The following is a 23,009-nucleotide window of genomic DNA, read 5'->3' as shown; positions in this document are numbered from 1 at the left end:
CGAGGTAACTGAGTACCCAGGCAGGTATTTGGATTTTGTGTAGCATGCTTTCCCCAACGGCGGCAGCTCAGCTTCGGCGGGCGGCACACATCCAATGGCGCATTTTTTTTCTCTCTGGCTAAAGGAATAGGCCAGCAGCGGCGCCTTGTGGGGCCGATGCTGTCCTTCTTCGAGAGCCTCATCCTGCGGCTACTGTACACGCACAATGCAAGCTGTTCTATCTACGGAGCACCTCGCTTGGTCTAATGCAAGCAACTGAAGCCGTCCAGAAGGACAGCTGTGCGCAGCCAATCTGAAAGCCCAACCCACTCTCTCTGCGGAGGTCCATGTTGCTCGGAGCACGGCCTGTGCCGGCTAGTACGGAATGTGCAGGTGGATGACTGTAGTGGCGCTGCCGACCCGGCCTCACAGCCAGATTGAGGCGTCCGGCACGGAAACCAAGAAATAACTTGGCTCTGCCCTGTCCTCGCCTTTGCAGGCCCGTATCCGTACGACTGTACAGGTACAGAAAACCAGACGAAAAACGACGACCAAAGCTTATAGCTTCTGGCATTCTCACTGGTCGCGGATAACTGCGATGGAAAAGGAGGCGGCCAGTCAGAGAGCGGGCGCAGAAAAGTAGAGTCGCACGGTCGGTGGGGTGGGCCCTAATTATTCAGATCATGTCCGCAGCCAGACGGATGTTGCCAGTGAATGTGAATCACCCTTGCCGCCCCTAACAAGTCCTGTAGCCAGATAGGCGCCATAGGCATCGTCAGTCCCGCCCTCATCGTCGGGGAGAGTAGCCCACAGGCGGCCCAGGGCTGCTGATCAACACCGCCCGCGTGGCTCTCAAAGCATTCTGTAGAGGCAAGAAATACCAACGTGCAGCGCCAACAGATCCGCCGCACATGGATGGCATGGAGAGAGAGGCGCAGAACCGCCGATCGCTCTACCGCATCACATTGTTGGTCGCGGTTGTATGTAGGTATATACCTACAAGCTGGCGTCGGCTTTGCCCTCTGTATCTCCGTCCGCATCAGACAAAGGACAAAGATGTTCCGGCTCTCTGGGGTTGGCCAGGTCTGCCCCTGTCTGCCCTGCGAATCCCAAGGCAAGGTTACATAGGTACAGTTCCAAAGTAAAACCCGAAAAGTGCACCCTACGGTGCGCGTGGTGGGCCCTCCGTCTGCTCCGATATTTGTCCAATTTCTAGTCCGTGTTTGAGTCCCGCCTTCGACCAACGTGCATGGCGAGGATTCGGCGTCATTGATTCATGAACAAGAGTTCCATTCCCATATTTGTCTGGGCGCTAACGCATCCAATGGCGCCGAGCTCGTAGCTGTTCGTGGAGTCCCTGGATGATGCTACTCTACTCCGTACTGGCATCGTTGCATGCTGCTGCTCCTCACCGATGGGACTCGTTCGCGCTGGCTGGCTGACCCCCCAAAGCGTCCGCTTGTGCTCTAGACAACCTTGTATACATTATTAAATTATTACTTTATCTCGTTTGTTATGCTTTTCTCCGCAACCACTCGCGGCTCTATAGCGGACCTCGTCGTATCGGAGAGCCACTACGAGGCAAGTCAAATTTTACCAGCGGCGCTTGGTCTCCCCGCTGCAGTTTGTGGTTAGCATCATGCAGCCAGCAAAATCATTTAATTTCACCTCTGTATTTTAGATTGCCTAGCCACTTCCCTATACACACGCGAGCCCATTCGATCCTCGCACCACGTCAGATCATTCTTGACGAGATGGCCGGGGTATCGTACCACGGAGTAGTGATTGAGATGCCGTTGACATGTGTCATTCAAACGTCCCTCGTCTGATCACCACTGCATTCTCTTTAATCTCGCAGCTGGGACGATCTATGGAGCTGAACTAGTCTCGTCTCTTTTTTTCTCTTCTCCTTTCCCCGAAATACGGAGCAAAATCGAGAAGAATGCTGCGAGAAAGAGCATGGCAGCGCGCGATTCGGGCCGCGACGTGTCGAGCCCGCCATCAGCGGCTGGCAGATCTGAGATCCAGACGTTCGCAAGCGCGTCTCCTAGGTAAGCTCCGCATCTTCCGGTCCCTACCGGTGTGCTACCGTGCATGAAATAATCACCCCCTTTTTTTTCGATGGAGTCTTTGGCCATGTCACCAAGCTCTGCAGAGTGGTCAGCGTCATATAATACTGTACGACTAAGATAGAATGCACCCTCTGTGCCGACGTGGACCAAGCCAGTTGAGCCATTTTAAGCTGCCACGCGAGTGATGCCACTCGCACCAGGACCACGTGTTGCGAATCGAGTAGCTAAACTACCGTTCACGACGTTGTCGTAGCAGTTAATACATGCCGTAGACAGCTATCAAGAGCAATTTCCAGACGAGTCTCTTGTCTCTGGAGCAGTGCCTTTGACTTCTGCTGCTTCTGCGTCTGCTTCTTGCACGACTCGTCGGAACGGCCGATGCTCTCCTCGCTCAACGGCTAGCGGCATCTGACCAAGGCCCGAGGTGGAGACGATTTCTGGTGCTACGGGGAGAAAAGGATGTGATGAAAAATCCGAGGCGAGCCAAAAGGGCTTATTCTCGGCAGACGATGGGGACGAAATTTGGAGCTGCCCGGCTCCGGGGAAAAGACAATCACGTGGTTTTTTAATTTATTCCGGCGCTCGGCACTCTCCACCCAGAAATGAGATGATCCGCCATGTAGCATTTGTATGCAAAGTACAAAGTACGAGGCGCTGCAACGCAACGCAGCAATCTATGCATGAATTAGCTACCTAGCTATACTCCGCAGAGGATTGAGAAAAGCATCGCCCATCTAACTGCCGCCGGATTCGGCTTTCTGAGAATGTAATAGATTGCACGGAGCCGGCGCGAGGGACCTGTATTGGGCCGTAGCGGGAGCAGCACTGCAGCCTCTTTGCCCAACGTAGCAGTATAGGCTCTAACTGGCAGGTTTTAAGCTTAAACATACGATAAATTATCCCGAGATCGGCCAAGGTTCTTAGACAAGTGAGCTCCAGATGAAGTAGCTATTCTAGTTACATTCGTGCGTGCATGCTCAGAACTAGGACGGGTTTCGTATAGGCACAAGACATTTGGACTCTAGAGCTTGTGGACGGCAATATATACAATGGACCGAGTAGAGTAAATTGACCAGGATAATGAGGATGCGTATATCATGAAGCTCAATTGATGCTACTTATAGATGTCTATCTAAATATGCTAGGGTGGGGCAGAATCTAAAAAATCGTTGGAAACTATTCGAATACAATGAATGTTATAGTAGAACAATGTGCGAGTACTAATTTAATTGTGTGCTTATAGTTATAAGACTTCCTAGTATTATTGTTTTTTGTCCTCTGCTTGTGTGCCTATAATGTCCAACCTGCACATAAACAATCTCAGAACAGCCTGCTTCATAAAAGAGCTAACACTGCAAAACTGCTCATTCCCACTACACATAGCCTAGCCAAGAAACATTCCCAATCCCTCAATCCCTCACATAATTGACCTGATAGGCAGCATGTCCACCAGGCATAGAAACAGAATACTCCAGCGTAAGTTTAGCCGCCTTTCCGGCATTCAAGCTCACATCCCAGCTCAGCTGGCCCTCCTTCTTGAGCTTCGCAACAGCCTTGCCCCAATTACCGTCGTCCTTGCTCTGACCCTCCTTGTCAGCCGCGCCAGTAGCAACTCCGTTGTGGTTGTCAACGACCAAACCACGCGGGTACAAGAGTTCCACGCGCAACCGCTCGTCTTCTGAGACGGGCACTTGGTCCTGCACGAGCAAGTCGACAGCCCGGCCTCCCACGGCACGGGTGTTGTGAAGCGTTATTGTACGTATATACACAGCGCTATCCTCTTTGCTGAACAGGCCGGATGATGTGCGGTGCACCTCGGGCTTGGAATACGTGACCCTGATGGCAGGATCGATACCGAGACTGAGGTTGAAGGACTCTCCGGAGCTGCAGCGAGGCAGCGACGTCTTGCCCATAAAGGTGCCGTCGAGGGTGAGGCTCGCATCGCCCTTGAGGAGAGCGACTTTGCTGCTGTTCTTCAGCTTGGCCTTGAGATACGCGACAGCCTTGTACTTGGCAACAACGGTGTGGCTGAAGACAACGTTGGAGAAGGGGATGCGGGCCACGCGCTGCTTGGATCCATTGTACTTGGGAGCAAGGGTCTTCAGGCCTGGAAGGTCATAGGTGGTTGTAAGACCCGTCTCTTCCATGAGGGAAGCATCGAATGTGATATCATCGTCATTGGAAGGCTTCTCAATTTCGGCCTCCTCCTTGACAGACTCTTGTTGGAATGCTTCCGCCCGGGTTGTTTCCACTGGGGGTGCGCGACTATTACCGAACAAACCTGATGCTGTGGGTGCGGCAGAACCAAACGCTGCAGTTGTTGCGGATGCGGTAGCACCAAACAAACCTCCACCTGTATTGGAATTAGCGCCGTAGCCCACGCTTTGGGCTCCAAAGAGAGACGAACCTCGTGGAGTTGCCGCTGCTGGTGGAGGAGGAGGAAGAGCAGGGGCAACGTTGGATGTGTGGAATGGATTCTCTCCGATATACTTGCTGCGTGCTGCCTTCTTCCTCATCATGCTCCCAGCATTGTCAGCTTGCATCAAAATGGCCTCACTCTTAGCCTGATTCTTAGCCCGATTCATATACACCATTTCTTCCATGCTCCAGGTGATTCTGTCGTCATCACGACGACCAGGGTACCCAGAGGTGATGCCAATGCGCCACGGCTGGAGAGTGGGAATCTTGTCATCAAGACCAGAAAAGGTCGCCTGGGAGGTGGAGAGGGTGACTTTGCAGTTCTTCCACGTCTCACTGGTTCGATTGGTGAGCATGGCATCAAAGAAGAGCGATGCAGATGTATTGGTCGTCGAGAGCTGGAGGTCATAGTTTGGCGCCCAATAGGCCGATGAAGTGACATAGGAGAATACCAAGTCGCTCTCGATAGAGCCTGTTTTTTCAGCTTCGTCGTAAACTTCGGCAGCTGAAACCACTGAGATATCAACATCGCTAGCTGTAGAGCCTCGGCGTGAAGACGCGGGCGTAAAGGCCGCAACCTCCAACGTGATGCATACGCTGTAGACGTTGAGGGGCCAGAATCTCTCTCGCTCTCTACGCAGACGTGCTTTCTCCCTTCTAGCCTCGCCCTTGACTCTGTCTTTCAGGGCCTTCTTCTTTTCCTTCTCTTTCTTAGCTTTGGCTTTGGCCTTGTTCTTTTTTTCGTTCTTCTTGTCTTCTTCTCTCTGTAGCTTATTGGCCTTCTTTTCGGCCTTTGCAACGTCCTTTGTGAGTTCAGCTACCACCTTTCTGTTTTCAACCATGTCTTGACAGGCCTTTGCGCGCTGCTCTTTGTAATGGTCGAGGGTAACCTGGATAAAATCGTCGCCCTCGCGGTTACCGAGTCTACTAATGTCTTCCAAAATTTCGAGTCGCCTCTCCGCATTGCAGACGCCATCGCGGGCTATGTCCAGTTTGTCTTTGAGTTGATAGAGGGTATGCTGGGCGGCTGTTAGGTGAGAGCTTTCTGGTCCCACTTCGTCGTCAGACGCTTCTTCGGTCTCCGCGTCGGATTCAGATTCCGATTCAATCTCAGGGTACACTTCGTCGAAGAGTTGGCGGTTTGGTACCTCCTCGACTTCCAAGTTAGTGACTGTGGCGCTGCCATTGCTCTCAACTCTGATTGAGTCTGGGTCAAGCGTTTGACTAAGTCCAATAATGGTAATTTGGTTTGTGCCGTGCTGTAATTTTGTTTCTGTTAGTTAACTAGGACTCTGGTGAAGACTATTATAGATACTAGTGCAGTTCCATGGATTGCGGGGCTTACCTTGAGCTGGACAGCTTTGATCTCTCGGCGTACTTGAGCTCTGGAGGGAAAGAGAGTCACCGAAGAAGTACTGATATCGTTGGCCTGATACTCGATCTTATGGATAGAATCCTCTTCGCTAAAGGTAGTCGAGACCGCCATTGTTAAATGTGATTCGCAGCCAAATAGGAAACGATTAGGAGCTATTTGATGAGCAGAGTTCCGAAATGAGCAACTTGGTAGCTAGCAATTCTTCAATTATATTCGTCAATTGCAATGTGATTATGCTGGTGATGATTATTTTCCTATGTGAGTAGAATTGATGAAGAAGCGTCCTAATTGAAAGAAGGACGTCGGGTCCTTTTATCTGCCAGCAGAAAACTCGCCAAGAAATCCTACGTGGACGATATATAGTGTGCTTTTACTGACAGGCCAATAATATAGTGTGTTTTTACAGACAGACCAATAGATCAACGCGAAACGGCCCAGGCACCGATAGGCTGCAGCTTCAGGCAAACGCGGGGCTGGTGCCTGTACTAAATTGCTTGATCGTGACACGCATCCTCTTTACGAACCATACAGATTGCAAGTTTAGCGTCTATGACTGGGCCAGAAGTAGCCGTCGTTACGTGTTCTCAACTCAAGATGAAATTACATGACGCATATATCCACTGGACTATGGCAGCCGTGGCTTTTACAGGCCTTGCTGTGAGACTTGAGAAGCATTCCTTTGAACTCGCTAAAATAGCTGTTGTCTCCAGCACTACGGTAGGCCGAGGACTAGTGTAGTCGTCGAGCGGGGCAAGTCCCGCATGAGTTAGCCTGGCAGTCGAGCTGAAAGCAGGGATTAGCATCATGATCAAGCACAAGCACCATGAAAGCTATGAAAGCTACGCTACGATGCTTTTCTGTCTATTGTGTCAATTGTACTAGAATTAATTATGGAAATTCACATACGTTATATGTATATCATGCAATATACAGATGCCAAACTAAGATAGATTCCTATTTCGGGAAAGACTAATTCTAGAGCTCGGTTGCTGTAATAGCTCTCACTTTCGTACTCAGTACATGCTAATACTATCTTCATGAACCATATTTTTTTTTCCTAATTTTAATTTATAAAAAAAGACAAAAAAAGAAAAAAAGAGAGAGAAGAAAAGCCCCCGCAGGCCTCCCATTGCTAGGCTATGCTCCGTGCCACTTTGCACTTCTAATTGCTAGGCCGTCGGTTAGTATTGGCGCTAGTCTCTTGGTTATCATGGCTATGCTCAAGCTGCTTCAAAAAGTTTCTGAACAACTTGTTGGCTTAGATCACAAAGGCAAACGCAGAATATTTTGTTAAGGGGCAGATTATTACGATTTCCAGCACGGGCCATAAGGAGAGCCTTGGTAAACGTAAAGGAGACGGCTTATAAGATGTCGGTGAAGCACCCAATGTGGGCCACGATAGAGCAACGGGCCTCATTCGGAGTATTGAATTATCTAGGTCTTGTATGACAGGGTGAAGGAATGTAGAATCTGAGAAATCTGGCGAAAACTTGTGAGTAAAAAAGCCCAGGTATATACCAAGCAGCTACATGTCAAGCTATATACGTCAACCAATGTTGGGAAAAGAAACACTCTGTCGATCAAACCCCTCTCCGCCACTAAGTAAGCTGCTGCAGAGCTGTGTAATCCATTCTGGGCCATACTCCGTCTATACGCATACGATGATCCCTGTTATTCCTCACTAACTGCTTCGATGCATTGCATATCGTCGGTGCAATATGCAGCATGAGGCCAATCCCCCACTTTTAACCGTCCTCAGCTTCTTGCCCCCAGCTCGGTCGTGCAATAAATGATGCAAACGCGCAGGTCCTGTATGTGAACGTTACCAGCCACCTCCAATTTGCGACGCTCACAAGCCCCCGAGCATCATCAACGGGTCTCCCAAATCCTTCCAAGCCGTGATACCTCTCATCTTTTCCTATTTTCGCGTGACATAGAAGCTGCAGACATGGATCCGCATGCACCGCCGTTGAAGTCGCTGGATCCGGAGCCGATTGATTCGCCCAGCCCCAATAAAGCCTATCCCATCTCAACTGCGCAGCCATCGTCCTCAATACCGGCGCTGCCTTTGCGACCAGCGCCAGATCAGCAGTTGCACGATCGCTCAGTGAGCAAGGACGACATACCTCGGACGAGATCGATTCCGCGCAGCGCCGACTTCCCTCAGGCTGGCGACTTTCCCCCAAAGCCCAACGACTACTCCAAGGCCAACGATTATCCCAAGGCCACTGACTTCCACCCGAGGCCGTATGAGTACCCGACCCAGAGACCACTGCAGCAGCTTCAGTCCCCGATGCAGCAGCTCCAGTCTCCGTATAATCCCATGGTCCCTCAGCTCGATATGAAGGACGTCAAGGCCAGCTGCCAGCGCAACATTAAACACCTCATGTATCTCCAGGGCCAGCGGCGCGGTTATGACTATGCATCGCAAGTGGACCTAGAGTGGCAGATTAGCAGTCAAACAGGTATTCTGATAGGTGAAGTGCGGACGCTTCAGAACGAGGTCCGACGGATGGTCAAGAATGCAAAGAATCACCAGTGGCGACGATGGTTGTTTGGAGGATTTCTGTAAGATTGACCTTTAATACCCATGCTCTATCCTTTTGCGGGAATGATTAAAGCTTACATTGAACAGGGCGACTTTTATCCCGATTGTGCGCAAGCTGTTTCGCCGAGGCTCAGATCATGAGTCGCTGGCTTCATCCAACAACACCGAGTACGCATTCCGCAAATCAAAGGGTCTCCTCCAACGTATCAAGGATTCTGTTCTAGGCCACCACCATCTCGCCAGCATCGCCTTCTTTGTCTTTTCGGTCATGTACGTGTTCCAGAATGAAGTCACATTGCGAGTAGCCAAGACAGTGCAGAAGCGCCTCAAGAAACTGTCCCAGCGGCTCGAGTACAGCAACCAGGAGGTCGATGAGAAGGACTTGAAAGTTCTAGAAGGCTGGAGGTGGAGGGTGCTTTTATGGTAAAAAGTAAAGTTTGCCGCTTTTCTACTATGGGCATTTCTGGAATGCGCGGACAGGCTTTGGCACTTGATGATGACGAACATATCCTACTAAAGGTGCATGATTGTAACGAAGCTTTTGCACTACTCGCAGCTCAGCTTTGGGCTTTGTTTTAATATGTTTCAACCTTTGCAACTTCAATATTACTATACTTCAATCTAATAGACATTTCATCATAATTTACTTATTTACACCGCAATTGATACAACAAATTCTAGCTGAATGCTGAATTTATCTTTTTCCATTCACGAAAATGGCTGAGAATGCTTCGAGTCGAGTTCAGCAGCGGCCTCACGCGGGAGTCGGGACAGGATCTCACAAAGATCTGGCCAAAGGACCCAAAGATGCCTATTTTCGCAACTTGTATACAAAGGCCCCCGATTTCCGAGCGATGGCACTTAATGATCCAGAATTTGCAGCTTTGTCCGTCCTCTCTTTTCACGGTGCTCATTGGGTTGTAATAATGACGGTGCTAACGTGAATATCAGCATCAAAGGTCGTGGACGCGACCTCAACTTTAGCGATCCCAAAGCCGTCATGCAGCTGACGAAGACGCTGCTCAAGGTCGATTTTGATCTTCGCATAGATTTACCAGAGGATCGATTGTGCCCTCCTGTGAGTGAGATCAGCTTCTTTTAAGCTTCAATTTGCGGGAACGCTCTAACGGAGATGAGTGAAAAGGTTACGAACAGACACAATTACATCCTATGGCTCAAGGATTTGCTAGATACAACATCATATGATGAACCTGGCCGAAAAGTGGTTGGGCTAGATATAGGCACGGGCGCGAGCTGCATATACCCACTGCTTGGATGCGCTCAGCGTGAATGGTCATTTATTGCAACTGGTGAGTTTGTCTGGCCCAAATTCATCCCCAGATTCGGCTACATGTTGTCCTAACATTATAAACAGATATCGACGCAAAAAGCTTAGAATGCGCAAAAAATAATGTCAAGCTTAACGATTTCGAAAATCGAATTCGGGTCATCGGCCGAAAACCCGATGATGCGCTCATTCCGCTAGACAATCTCAAGATGGAATCCATCGACTTCACAATGACGAACCCTCCTTTCTATGAGTCTGTAGAAGCCTTGTTAGGTAGTGCAGCAGGAAAATCGCGCCCGCCGTTTACTGCTTGCACCGGCGCCGAGGTAGAAATGGTAACCAAAGGCGGGGAAGTTGGCTTCATCAGCCGCATTTTTGAAGAGTCGCTCGTCCTGCGCGAGCGCATCCAGTGGTATACCGCTATGGTAGGCTTTCTATCTAGTGTCACAAAGATTGTCGATAAGCTATGGGAGCACAAAATAGACAATTATGCCATCACAGAATTCACTCAAGGCAACAAGACGAGACGGTGGGCGATTGCGTGGAGTTTTCGGCCTTTACGACCAGCGCAGAGCGTCGCGAGAGGAACGAAAGCTGCGCTATCAAAGAATATCTTGCCAGCTATGACGGAGACTACCGCGTTCAAGATGCCCCTGAGTGGAAATATTGGCGGCTTTGCAGAGAACTTGAGCAATGCTATTGCGGCGCTGGAGCTTATATCCTGGAATTGGAATAAAGAGAAGCTCGAAGGTGTTGGCAGAGCTGTGGATAAGGTGTGGAGCCGACCGTGGCGACGACAGAAGAAGAGAGAGGCAGAGATGCAGATGAATGAAGAGATAGATGGAGGAGGGAATATAGAGAAGCCTTCGTCCGAGGAACAGGTTTGTCAGTTTGGCTTCAAAGTTGCCGTGAGAGTTGCGAGGGACCACGTTTCGGTTGAAGCACGGTGGTTGGAAGGAAATGATGAGGTGGCCCTGGAGAGCTTCCGGGGATTCTTGAAGACGGCATCAGAGAAGGCAGTAGAGGACTTGAAGAAGGTATGAAGATGACGACGAATGAGTAGTATGAGGCCAGCTCATTCGGCCAGTTCCGTTGATACCATTTCATCTAATACTAAAACCTAAGTGATCCCTTCTATGGAAAATCCTTCTTATATAATCTATAGATAGTTGAATGTCTACGACTTTAAAGGCTTCACGGCAGATGCTTATCAAAGCCCGCCTTCACAAGCCTCTGCCCAGCCTCCCAAACCTCCTCTGGAATCTCTTGCTCGATCTGAAACCCCCGCGCAGGATACTCCCGAATTCGAATCAGATCTCCCACCATGATACTTGTGACAAGCTCCTTTGTATTGCTCGCATCAGGATACTCATCAAAGCTCAGCTTCGGAGACGAAACCGTAAACACAGTCGTCTCATCCGGCCACTGCTTCCTAAACGTCGCATACGTTCTCCTCTCCATGTACGGCTTCTGCACCAACACCAAATTTCTAAAATCCAGGCCCTTTTCCTTCAAGAGGTCATACGTGAAGCGCACATTCTCACCCGTGTTCTTGGCACGGGGTTCCACGATTATCTTATCCTCAGGCACGCCCATCTCGTGGGCAATGGCCGCGAAGACCACCGCTTCGGGCTCGTTGAAGAGGCCCTTTGTCAGGGCGCCTGAATCGCCAGAGTAGATGAGATACGGTGCCAGGCCGTCGAGGTAGAGCTGCGCGGCGTGGGCGGCGATGCGCGTGTCGAGGCTGCAGAGGCAGAAGATGGCGTCGGCGGGGTGGAGGGACATGTTCATGCGGTGATAGTTGTAGACGAGCGTGGCGTCCTGGTGGACTTGGTCGGTGGTTTCTACAGCCATGATGAAGTTATTTTTTTCCTTCTTTTGATGAATTTACACGTATGAATTGGGATGAATTGTATAGAGAGCTGATGGAGAGCTGATTGAAGTGAGGCCTCTGCCGTTATACGAAGTGGGGGTCATGAGCGGCCGTACGAGCACGCCCTGCGCCTCTACGAGAAATCATCGGAGTATCCTAAACAGGAAATGCTGTATCGTATTGAAGAAAGTTTAATGTTACTATTCTCATCATTTGATTCATCTCTGTCAAAATTCTCAATTTTTTCCATCCAGTATCCAGAGTTCATGAAGGAGAGAATCTGCGGTAGTGGAGTCCCAGACAAGGAGAGTTCGAATAATAGTCAGCAAATACATACACGTGCAGTTCGCTTACACGCTTCCCAATTTGGCAAATATCCAGATTCATACATGCCATATTAATTTGTTTTGAATAGAGTTAGAGCAGATGCGTGAAGCTTAAGGTATCTACAGTTGCATCAGATCTCATTTCCTTCCCGGTCAATCTGCATATATGCCCTGTCTATATGCTATGTTGAAAGGCCTTCCACAACAAGCAATTACTGGGCATTTCGTTATTATCATCATACGATCTGGGAAACTGGGGGCGGCTTTTTGGTCATAAAGCGATATAAAGTGGCCAGGATATCGGGAAATGGTTCTGGTCAAGGTTCTTGATACGAAAATGGTTCAGCCTTGGCTCGGTAAAAGACCAGAAGGCCAGCCCTGATTACAGGGTCCAGAATGACTACAAACACCCCCTTGAGGTGAACAACTAATAAAGGCAATTGCCTTTTAGGTAACAAATGGAAAAGCGGTAGTCTCAAAGCAGATGTAACCAACCAACGGAAAAGCAATCGCTGCTAGTTAGTCTAAAAATGTATTTACCCATTTAGAAAATGAAATAAAAAATTATGTTTTAAATTTATGTTTAATTTGTAAGCTTTATCTCCATTGAATTAACTTACAATAAATAATAAATAGTAAAAATATATTTATAACTTTTTTTTAAATATCTTCATGTTTATGCCCCTTGTTATTTTGGTTATGGCACTCTATAGACTTACTTGCAATACAGGTAGTCTTTCCAACACAAATTATTGACATTTCTGTAACAGCGTGAGAGGGTGCACCACTGCGCCAATAACCAAAAAGATCAGCTATATTAGCACTCTACGCTAATATACCCTCTACAACAGCTTATAAGGCATCTCACCTTCACCGGCCCTGTAATCTCTGTTACAGAAGCTCTGTTACAATTTCGTACAGCTTGTAGATATCTGCTATTTCGTCCTTATCTAAAAAAAAACATTAAACTCGCAGAACTGGTGAGTTGCCGATCAGTGAAATCTCTTCCTAAACATACTTCTCATTCAGGCTCGTTGATTGTGGAAAAGTATTCCTTCAGCCCCTCCGCTCCAGCTCGCGACTGTAGGATTTTGAGTCTCCGAAAACCAAGGAACAGACTGACAAGGGTTGCTCTCCATACCAAGGATTCTCTTCCTTCCATAGCCTGGTTCTCGATAAAGTTAGCCCACTGAATCTGACTTACCCTGTGAAATCCGGCTTCTCACCCCCACTGCAGATGTCAGCAACCTCTTGGAAATCCATGCCAAGTGGCGTCGATATATTTATTGTTGAAACACCCTACTCAAACGAGTAAAGGGAGTGAGACTAGTTAATTAATATTACTAGGCAATTTGTTCAGCTGAATCTTACTCAGACCACCAGTTTGACTAATAGTCTCTAATCAATCGCCGAACTCTGAAAGGACTGCAGCTGCTGACAGTCGGAAGGCAGGCTCGGAGGGTGTGGAGTCGATTGTGAGAGCTTCAGCTATGTTTATTAGTTACCAGCTGCAGATACGCGTAAGAGACAAGTATATGAAGACACTAGGCATATATCAATTCTACATGAGCTGCTTTTTACGTGCCTTTGTGTTGCCCCAAGCATCTCTCCCCCATTCTCCTCCATTCTCCTTCATCAAACCAAAGTATCAACCTTGAACATTGTACTTGCGTGTACTCAACTTCAAGATGACTTCTATTGCCCCCGTCATTGATATCTCTGGCTACCTTGCAGGCGACAAGAGCCAAATCCCCAAGATCACAGCACAGATTGACAGTGCCTTTCGCACATCTGGCTTCTTCCAGCTCGTTGGCCATGGCATCACTCAGTCCCAGATTGATGGCATGATCAAGCAGACAGCCGAGTTCTTTGCTCTACCTGACGAGACCAAGAGAAAGATTCACGGCAAGATGCGAGGCTACCAGTCTCCTGAGCTCCGAGAATCGCTCTCATCATTGGCCAAAGAGGGCTTCTTCATGGGCCGCCACTTGCCTGGCAGGAACCGACCCATTGTAGAGGGCAACCTCTGGCTAAAGGAGCAAGATGCTCCTGGATTTAGACAAACAATGGAAGAGTATTTTGCCGCAATGGAGAACCTGGCTGTTATCTTGCTGCGACTCATTGCGCTGGGTCTAGGATTGGAGGAGACATACTTTGATGATTTCGCAAAACAACCAGAAGGTATGCAGACTTGGGTCTCTAATTTAGTAAACACTGCTTACATATGTCTTTAGGTGCTGTTCTATGTCGATTCCATCGATACCACCCTACTCTCCCTGAAGAGGGCGACGATGTGGTAGGTTTGGAGGCCCATGCCGATACGTCTGCTGTTACTATTCTGTACCAAGACAGCAGTAAGTGTTTATTTGCTTGAATCTTTTAAAGAGCAATGACCAGTTGGCTAATAACTTTGAAGTTGGCGGACTGCAAGTTAAGAACGAGAAGACTGGCGAATTTGAGACTATTGAGCCTATCCCCGATGCTTTCGTGATCAACTTGGGCAACATGTTTGGTAAGAGTTTTGCCCGTGTTACACTGAGACACAATGCGTTATTTGCAGCAACTAATCAGTCTTGGCAGCCCGCTGGACCAACGACACATACCTTGCCGCCGAGCACCGAGTCCTTTTGCCCACAGACAAGTTCCGCTACAGCGCGGCGTACTTTATGGCCGGCTGGCTGGACCAGGTCATTGAGTGTCTCCCACAAGTTCTCAAGGCCGGAGAGGCTCCCAAGTATGAGACATGCACGGTAGAGCAGCTGGTGACCAACTTCAGAAAGGAGATTTACGACATTCACACGCCGGGTGCTACGGCATACGTTACCGTCGAGGAGTCGTAAGGCAGGGGTGATGGTTGCTTCTTTCATGTATCCGGGAGCATTCAAAAGTTTTCTTTCATCGTTGTGTCCTGTAGACAGCGTGTCTGCTATTTTGGCCATGTCTCCTATCTTTTATTGATTATTTATTAGTTGACATAGCTATACGAGGCCTAAGGTCTTGTAAGTCTCCATACTGCGTACAAACCCCGCTATGGCTCGTGAGCGGCGGGGGTGGAGACAATAGACATCAAATAGACATGTAATTTGCTTGCCGCTGGAGTTTCAAAGTAACTTGCGCAGAACCCGTCTACTGGAACTGGTGCCCCGCCACAGCCCGCGCGTCCAGAACGCCCAGGCCAGACCCTCTGCAGGGCTGTGCTGTTTCACCCAGTCGCTATTGATCCCCTATTGCATTTCTCGAATCCTGCGGTCAGCATGCGCCGCCTCCACGTGCGAGCCATGCGGCTTGCTGACACACAAATTGCTCACTCGTTGGGAGGGAGAAAGTATTTGGCCGAGCGTCCCTTTTGCGCTCAAGACGGGACCTTCGACCTAGACCCTTAGGACGCCGGCGTTTCCCTTTTCTCTCTCTTGTGCTCTTTTATTGTTCCCGCCTCTAAAGTGCAGTCTGGTGTCGATTAGCAAAGCATCGAGCGCTGAAACTTGCTGTGGTTGTCGCGTAGTCGCGTTTACTGTGGGCTGTCTGTCACTGGCTGCTGGTTAGCCTCCCACCATCTCGATCTGCAGACAGCGCCCTAAAGCTTAAGGAACAATGCGGGCCGCCACCGAGCGTGCCTACAAAGGCCAGCCCGACATTGAGCTCGAAGGCAGAAGCGCCAGCAATAGTATTCGCAAGCGGTCGCTGGATGGTGGCGCCGCCCACGACTCAGATAGCGATGGAGAGGATGAAGATGAGGACCTGCCCCTTTACGAGGATCCATTGGCATCGCCAACGGCGGTGCCAAAAACGGGTTCAACGTCGCCGCGATACGTCGTCATCATGTGCTCGCTGTTCATCTTCATGGTGGAGCTGAGCATGTATGTCACGGATCCGGCGCTGCAGATGATTATGGAGGATGTGGCCTGCCACGACCACTACCCAGACCACAAGATTGGCGACTTCACGGGCGAGGACACCCGCTGCAAGAATGCCGATGTCCAGGGGACCTTGGCCATGTCCAGATCGTGGATGATGTGGGCGGGCATGTTCGTTCGTGAGTGTCGATTCAATTTCATATTCAAGCTTTCCAGTTGCGGCGACTGACATCCGCATAGCTCTTCTCGTGCAGGTCCCCTACGGCATCGTCGCCGACAACTATGGCCGCCGCCTGGTCCTCTTCCTGGGCCTCTTTGGCAACCTGCTCGGATCGTGTTGGACCGTGATTGTTTGTAAGCTTGGAAATACTTATTCTCATCTCAAGTTACAGCGTCTGATTGTAATTCTACAGTGCTCAACCCTACAGTATTTTCCATCTGGTACCTGGTGCTAAGCGCTGTTCCAAATTTGATTGGAGGCGGCGGCTCCGTCATCATTGCCATGGTCTGGACCATTCTCACAGACGCCATCGCGCCAGAGAAGAGAACCACTCTCTTCTATCAGATGCACGCCATGATGCTTATCCTGAGTACAATCTTCCGTCCCATTGCAGGTTGGATGCTGAGCATCAACCCCTGGCTGTCAATGTGGACGGGTCTAGGTTCTCTCGCTATAAGCACCGCCCTGACCCTCCTTATCCCCGAAACTTTGCATCTCGCTCAGAGCGCAAGTGGGCAGCAGGCACACGGCCACGGCCATGCGTCACATTTCCCTCCGTTCGGACCCAAGCAGGGCGTCATTCGAACGGCGTGGGAGACTGCAAAAAAGGATTCTTCGCGGGTCTGGCAACTGCTTCACAACTCCAAGAACCTTTACCCTCTTATCCTTGGCATGGCATTTTATACCCCCATTCACACTGGATTTGAAATGAACATGCTCCAGTATATAACAGCGAGATTTGAATGGGACTGGTCAAAGGTGAGCCCCCCTGACCGAACTTATCAGTGAGAATCAGACGCTAATCATTGGCCGCAGGCCACGTACTTTATGACCATTCCAAAGATCACTTCTGTCGTCGTGCTACTTGTCATCTTGCCTACCATCACCTGGCTTATTAATAGACGCATGCATCTTGACATTTTGAGAAGGGATCTTTACTTTGCTCGCGGGTCCATCATCTGCGTCGTAATAGGCAGCGCGCTCACGGTAGTCTCGGCAACACCCTGGCTGCTGGCCATCTCCCTAATTTGCCTTGGCTTCGGCAACGGCCTGGTGCCGCAAGTCCGGGCTATACTCGCCTCACAAGTGGAGGCACATGCCCTGGCAACAGTCAACACCGCAATTGCCTCTGTAGAAACGATGGTCGGCCTGATCGGTACGCCCGCATTGGGTTGGCTGCTAAGCAAAGGAATCGCGGTTGGCGGGTTCTGGATGGGATTGCCCTATTTTGCGACTACAGGCTGTGCCATTGCCAGCGCCGTCGCCATCTTCATGTTTAGATTTCTTCCACAGACTGCCAAGTCTGATGAAGAGGCACTTTACGATGCACTGAGAACTGAGGAGGACATTTAGACGCATATATCTCTCATAAAAGAGGTAGCCAACATAATTGTAATGTGAGCCTATTTTTGATTCGCACTTTATATGTAACTACTTGGTATGCGCTGCAATCTGTGACGTAAGAAGTAAATGTATGTTTCTATTTTGATCATGAAAAACAATCTATCTAATATTAAAATTCACTTTGTTACCATCAGCACCATTTTTTTCTTAAAACGCCCACTGCTTCAACCACAACTTCATCCACTCTGGTCCCACCGGTTCCAGCGCCGCCAAAGTCTCACTCTGGCGCTTCGTCAGTTCTGTCGCCAGAGTTGGCATGACACCCTGACCATCTTCCACACCACCCAGAGACTCAAAGTAGTCCAGCAGCTTGAGGCCAGTGTTTGCCTCTGGATCATCGCCCTGTGCTGAAGAGCGCAGCGCGCTGACCCATTCCGCCCACGGCACGATCTTGTTTGATGGGATATGCAGTGCGTCTGCGACTGTGGGGACTAGTTCTGCCCAGCGGATGGAGTGAGGGTTGGTTGCGTGGTAAACGGTGGCGTGGCTCTTGTATTCTGACTTTACGCCGTTGATTGACTTGCTGGTTGGAATTTCTTCAGGCTTCTGGATGATGCCTGCGAGTTCCAGGATGACATCGGCGAGGATGTCGACTGGGATCCAGGAGAGGTTATCCAGGGCCCCAAGATCGGATGGGAGGAAACCAATGTGCTTTGAAGAGGCAATCATCTGCAGACACAATGTTAGCATCTTCATAATCTTTTTATTAAGAATATGAGGAGCGAACTTACGGTTGGAACCCATTCCTGCTTGTTCCATGCGCCACCCTCCTTCTCTACCGGTCCCGCGACTTGTCCCACGCGGCAGATGGCGGCGTTGCCCTCGCCACTCGACCTGACCTCATCCTCAATGATCAGCTCGCTGACGAGCTTTGATGCGTTGTAGCCGTTGAGATCTGGGGACAGAACATCACATGGGCGCTCTGGAACGGGCTTGGAGGACGAGAGGTGGCTGACACTGCCGGTAGTTGAAAGGAACAACAGCTTTGCTTTCTTGGTGCTGTCGTAGGAAAAATCCAGAAGACGTCTCACGCCTTGAATGTGGGGTTCGAAGGTTGTGAAATCCCAGTTGAAGTTGACTGGCCATTGAGAGTCTGTAACACAAACGGACTATTAGCTACCAATCACAAACACTTTTTAAGCTCAGTAAGGTATGTGAAAACTCACGAATAATGTGCGTCGCCTTCTCTAGCATCTCATCATACTTTAGGGGATTGAGGCCAAGATCCGGTTGCGACAGGTCGGCGCGCAGAAACTCAATTCTGGGCTCGAAAAAGTCTGTGTCTAGGCCTCGCGATCCGCTGGCCTTGGTCTGAGCGGCCTCTCCATCTTCAGCACGGTTGAGGCAGTAAATCTTGCGGACGTGCCACTGGTCTAGGAGGGCATCGAGCAGGTATGAGCCGATGGAACCTGTACTACCGGTGAGAACGACGGTTACGTATTCACCGGCCAAAGGATCTCTGTAGTCTTCCATTATGAAATGCGGTTTGTGTATGTGTTATTCGTTTAACTTTCTGGTGTTTCACCAGTGTCTTTGAGAATAAATTTGTGTGACAATGCTAGAAAGCAGTGCTAGGAGGCAGTTCCGGGAGAGTGGTTGCAGAAACACTGCGTTAATTCAGAGACGTTAGAAGCTGATACTACCTAGTAAGTATGCAAAGAGGACCCTGAATGCACCAAATGTCGAATCCGTTCTAGATAATTACGCAAAAGTCCTTTACAAACCAGGCTGAGCTGGCTGTGCCTGCGCCACTAGTGTCTATTATCAAGAAGGGCGTGACTCAATCAGATATCGCGCCCAAGTGTTCGTGTCAGCCGTAAGACTCGCCTATAACCCCTTGTGATAGTCCCGTCTTATTCTAGAATGCATAATCACTACATAATCAGATTATAGAGCGGTTATAGTGGTAGGGAGGTGTTTTGGCCATGGGTTCGCGCAGTCGAGGCTGACGCGTATGTATCTGACATTATGCACGAGGTCCAAAGAGTATTGCCCAGCTATCGGCGAATGGGGTGGCGTCATATCCTGAATTTTCCGTCTGCAGTGATCTTAATCGGGAAATTTGTAAAATATCTGCCGTGAGATTAAAGAGCCGAAGCTGTTGGGCGTTGGTTGACGCGGCTCCAATCCCCGTGGCATTAACAAACATCCGCGGCTTCTTGCGTCAGCTGCAAGAGACCCTCTTGGCAAGTTGCCGGAGGTATAGTTCAGAAAAACCATGGCTTTAGCTGGCCTGGGCAACTTCCAGGGTGGGAAAGGTGGCTGGCTGAGCGTTGCGCAATGGCCTGAGACTGACAGGCAAGCCCTCGCAACTAGTTGCAGTCATTTGCAAAAGGATTCAGTTGCCGGCAGCAGAGTTTTCTAGGGCGCGGCCGGGGCCTTTAGAAACTCTCCAAAGGGTGTGTACGTCGACTATCACGTTCTAATAATAACACTAATAACACCAATTTTCCTCCAACAGGATTCAGGGCTGACATGAATGCGTCCTACACTATGTAATGAGTGGATATCTTCCCATGTTACGGACAAATTGTCACTGTGATTTTCAATTCTGGTCTAGCGATGGCAAAGAAATTCAGATAGGATTGAGGCTGACAGGCGGTGCATAGCGTTAGACAAAGGAGTAATATTCGTCACCGGCAAAAGTGGCAATAGTTTCCTTTTGACAATGACCGTTTAATAATAATAATAATAACAATGCTAAGGCAGCATCTGAGTCTGACATGTAGGGATGTATGGATCTAAGATTATGCAGGAGCAGAATAGTGCCAGACTATAGTCGAATAGAGAATAATGATTATATTCTTCGGGTCAAGGCGAAAGTAGTTGCAGGGGTGGCAGATCCTGCCAACAGGGGTTAATAAACTGTTGCACCGAATTGTCAACCCCACCCCCACAGCAAGAGTTGAGGGACCATGTAACCTTCGGCTATGCTAGTGCTACCCTTTAGTTCCCATGTTTAGTGGCTGGCGATCATTATCCAGTTGGGCTGGAAATGCTTGTAGGTAACGTCTGGAAAAGCACGTAACATTTGGAAAAGCACCGAGAGTGCACGCAGCTAGGGTTGTGAAAGCAGCCGAGAGTTTTTTCGTATTTTTTTTATTTAAGGGAAATTCCTTATTCCTATTTAGTTTACTCAAAACCTCCTTGCATTCTGCCTTGCTGAAACAGCTGCGTTTTTTTCTTCTTTGGGTGTAGACAAGGTTTTACTTGTGTTTCTGTGGATAAACGGCAAGAAAAATTGTTTTATTTGCATATTTATTAAAATATTAGCTGTTATTAATTATATTATATTGAATTTGGTAATGCAAATACAATCTCATGTATGAAATATCGATAATTACGATAATAAAATATTAGTCTGATGACGCTATCTTGTCACAATATTACTATATTACGTTTTCCCGCAGATCAATCCATTTCCAATAGTCAAAGCTGCCCTTATCACTATTCACTCTGTAAACACCACACCTCTTTATGTCCCTCGTCCTTCCAAACCCATCTTTTCACGCACCATCTCCCCAGTCAGCGAGTAATACTGGTCACGTTCGCCGAACACTGTGCTCAGCTTTCGGCGTGACGCCTCGTATCCTCGTATGCTCCTCCGTCGTGTTAAATAAGCACGGGAGAGAGAAACTAACGCCGATCTAACGCGCGGAAACGTTAGTACTGCCGGCATAGGCTCTCTCTGGCCCGAAATGAGCTAACTGGGCTGGGCCGAGACCCCTGGCTACCTGCCAAGGTTGCTCCATCGCGCAAGTGACGGCACTCGGGCTTGTTTCTGGCACAGCCGCCGATTGGATGGTACGGGCACTAGAAGGCTCTGGACTGGAGGCGGTGAGCGCCTTTTTACAGGGGTTCTGGATCTCTGATTAGGCACCCCGGTCTGGACTTTTAGCTCATGGCTAGGCTCTTAGCTCCGCTGTCAGATTATGCAGTCACAGATGGTCACAGATAGGCTATTCAGTTTACTAATTGATATAAAAGTAAAAGGTATCTTAATTATAAGATTTAATTAATATAAAAATGATATTTTGAACATCTTATTTTAAAGAAGCTTTTCCTTACCATGGCAAGATATAATAAATTATATTCCCTCTTGCAGAAAATAGTATGCATGGATTCCGCTCCTGGTCGAAAACTGGGTCAGTCAGACCCTTACCAAGCTAACAAAGAAACTTGCTCATAGGGGTGTGCATATAAGCACAACCAAGTTTGTTCTAACGAGGAGTAGACAAAGAGCCATCCACAACTGAAACCCTCCTCGTGGCATATCAGCCGCTTGGGGGCGATTCCTCTGCCGCTGATGCTGCCTATCAGATATTCTAGATCCTGCACATGCCTATTGTCTAGTCTCTGTTTCGGTTACCCAGCTTACGGCCAGGCCCGGGGGCGTCACTAGCAACTAACACATACTTAACCTCTTTTGATGCCGCTGCAAGTTTTTTCTCTACAGCAACACCTTGCTAGCACTCCTAAACCAAGTTGTTAGTTTATTCAATTGTTAGTTTATCCTTCCCGCCTTTGCATCATGTCGCGCCACTCTTTTCTCATTACCGGAGCTTCATCCGGCCTTGGTCTCGAGATTGCTCTCGAGGCGCTCAAGCAGGGCCACGTGGTTGCTGCTGGAGCTCGCAATCCCAGCGAGGCGGCAAAGCAGCATCCTGAGGTGCAACAATTAGGGGGCAAATGGGTCGAGTTGGATGTAACCCGTGCCGATACCAGGGAATCGGTAGCCAAGATTGTCAAAGATGCTGGGGTTGACGTGTTGATCAACTGTGCTGGCTACGGCATCCTCGGGAGTCTTGAAAACACAGAGTATGTTGTTTATCCCTAGCTATTCTATTATTATGTCAGTCTTACTGATCGTCTATACCGCTGCTAGTGAGGATGAGTTCATTGCCCAGGTAGACACCAATGCCTTTGGCACCATGCGCTCTATCAAGGGAGCATTGCCGCACTTCCGCTCGCTTGCGGAAAGTGGCGGGGCCACTATTATCAATATTGGCAGCCTCGTCTGCTACGGACACTTTCCTGCATGCTCTGCTTATGGCGCGTCCAAGGCAGCCGTCGAGGCTCTCAGCGAGACCTTGGCCCTGGAAGTTGGACCGGCCAAAGTTCGGGTGGTCTTGATTGACCTAGGCATCTTCAGGACCCGGTTCCTGCATGCAGCCGTCAAGCCAAAGAGCGGACTAGACGAGGCCTACGCCGGTGGCTCCGTCGATAACACCGTCTCGTTCCTGGACAGCATTGCTGGCAAGCAGCCAGGAGACCCAGCCCTTGCCGCCAAGAGAATTGTCGAAATTGTCGACAACACTGGCATGGCCAAGGATCTTGCGGCCCAGGGCCACGGCAAACTCTTGAGAGTGCCTTTGGGAAGTGATGCTTTTGATGCTCTCAAGGGCAAGGAGGCTAGCTTGGCTGAGATTCAGGCGCTAGAGACACTGGCACGGAGCACAGATTTTGCCAACTAGAATATGTATCCATCTACGTAGAAACAATTCAGTTACTATTGCCTGTTCATTATAAATCCTAGTCGTGGTGTTTTTATCTGCCATATGCGGAACTGTGTTTTCCGAATGGGTGTCTGGTCCATATTTCATTAACGACGACTGGCTGAACATTTCCTATGTTACAGTTACATTGTAACAC

At 49.2% G+C, this 23,009-nt stretch overlaps 9 protein-coding genes across 9 annotated transcripts; 5 read left to right on the top strand and 4 right to left on the bottom strand.

Moving 5' to 3' along the window:
* Positions 1–3,140: 3,140 nt before the first annotated feature.
* On the bottom strand, positions 3,141–6,120 carry GGI43DRAFT_389759 (uncharacterized protein). The gene is made up of 2 exons (XM_083204238.1): positions 5,815–6,120; positions 3,141–5,728 (listed from the first exon to the last, which is right to left on the bottom strand). The coding sequence occupies exons 1-2, from the start codon at positions 5,953–5,955 to the stop codon at positions 3,461–3,463; spliced, it is 2,409 nt and encodes an 802-aa protein (XP_083065853.1). The 5' UTR covers positions 5,956–6,120; the 3' UTR covers positions 3,141–3,460.
* A 258-nt stretch (positions 6,121–6,378) lies between these two features.
* Positions 6,379–7,005, bottom strand: GGI43DRAFT_389756 (uncharacterized protein). Its single transcript, XM_083204237.1, has one exon. The coding sequence runs from the start codon at positions 6,648–6,650 to the stop codon at positions 6,429–6,431; it is 222 nt and encodes a 73-aa protein (XP_083065852.1). The 5' UTR covers positions 6,651–7,005; the 3' UTR covers positions 6,379–6,428.
* A 787-nt stretch (positions 7,006–7,792) lies between these two features.
* On the top strand, positions 7,793–9,507 carry GGI43DRAFT_427008 (uncharacterized protein; the record flags this gene model as incomplete). The annotated part of the gene is made up of 2 exons (XM_083208757.1): positions 7,793–8,412; positions 8,480–9,507. The coding sequence occupies 2 exons, from the start codon at positions 7,793–7,795 to the stop codon at positions 8,817–8,819; spliced, it is 960 nt and encodes a 319-aa protein (XP_083065851.1). The 3' UTR covers positions 8,820–9,507.
* Positions 9,109–10,723, top strand: GGI43DRAFT_378251 (uncharacterized protein; the record flags this gene model as incomplete). The annotated part of the gene is made up of 4 exons (XM_083202670.1): positions 9,109–9,278; positions 9,344–9,470; positions 9,537–9,702; positions 9,768–10,723. 4 exons carry the CDS (start codon positions 9,109–9,111, stop codon positions 10,721–10,723), a joined length of 1,419 nt encoding a protein of 472 aa, XP_083065850.1.
* Positions 10,724–10,798: 75 nt separating this feature from the next.
* Positions 10,799–11,621, bottom strand: GGI43DRAFT_5389 (uncharacterized protein). Its single transcript, XM_083209978.1, has one exon. The coding sequence runs from the start codon at positions 11,532–11,534 to the stop codon at positions 10,875–10,877; it is 660 nt and encodes a 219-aa protein (XP_083065849.1). The 5' UTR covers positions 11,535–11,621; the 3' UTR covers positions 10,799–10,874.
* Positions 11,622–13,567: 1,946 nt separating this feature from the next.
* GGI43DRAFT_378249 (isopenicillin N synthase family dioxygenase) lies at positions 13,568–14,719 on the top strand (the record flags this gene model as incomplete). Its single annotated transcript, XM_083202669.1, has 4 exons — positions 13,568–14,060; positions 14,114–14,233; positions 14,296–14,391; positions 14,460–14,719. 4 exons carry the CDS (start codon positions 13,568–13,570, stop codon positions 14,717–14,719), a joined length of 969 nt encoding a protein of 322 aa, XP_083065848.1.
* A 252-nt stretch (positions 14,720–14,971) lies between these two features.
* On the top strand, positions 14,972–17,508 carry GGI43DRAFT_389747 (MFS transporter). The gene is made up of 4 exons (XM_083204236.1): positions 14,972–15,912; positions 15,974–16,087; positions 16,147–16,712; positions 16,770–17,508. Exons 1-4 carry the CDS (start codon positions 15,471–15,473, stop codon positions 17,304–17,306), a joined length of 1,659 nt encoding a protein of 552 aa, XP_083065847.1. The 5' UTR covers positions 14,972–15,470; the 3' UTR covers positions 17,307–17,508.
* On the bottom strand, positions 17,476–18,848 carry GGI43DRAFT_427006 (male sterility domain-containing protein). The gene is made up of 3 exons (XM_083208756.1): positions 18,524–18,848; positions 18,089–18,450; positions 17,476–18,026 (listed from the first exon to the last, which is right to left on the bottom strand). Exons 1-3 carry the CDS (start codon positions 18,828–18,830, stop codon positions 17,505–17,507), a joined length of 1,191 nt encoding a protein of 396 aa, XP_083065846.1. The 5' UTR covers positions 18,831–18,848; the 3' UTR covers positions 17,476–17,504.
* A 2,762-nt stretch (positions 18,849–21,610) lies between these two features.
* Positions 21,611–22,887, top strand: GGI43DRAFT_389744 (uncharacterized protein). The gene is made up of 2 exons (XM_083204235.1): positions 21,611–22,175; positions 22,243–22,887. Exons 1-2 carry the CDS (start codon positions 21,889–21,891, stop codon positions 22,829–22,831), a joined length of 876 nt encoding a protein of 291 aa, XP_083065845.1. The 5' UTR covers positions 21,611–21,888; the 3' UTR covers positions 22,832–22,887.
* Positions 22,888–23,009: the final 122 nt, after the last annotated feature.

This window comes from Trichoderma evansii (assembly GCF_050947405.1).
Source record: "Trichoderma evansii strain SZMC 28006 chromosome Unknown GGI43scaffold_1, whole genome shotgun sequence".
NCBI classification, from domain to species: Eukaryota; Fungi; Ascomycota; class Sordariomycetes; order Hypocreales; family Hypocreaceae; genus Trichoderma; species Trichoderma evansii.
This window is presented reverse-complemented; position numbering and strand designations above follow the sequence as displayed.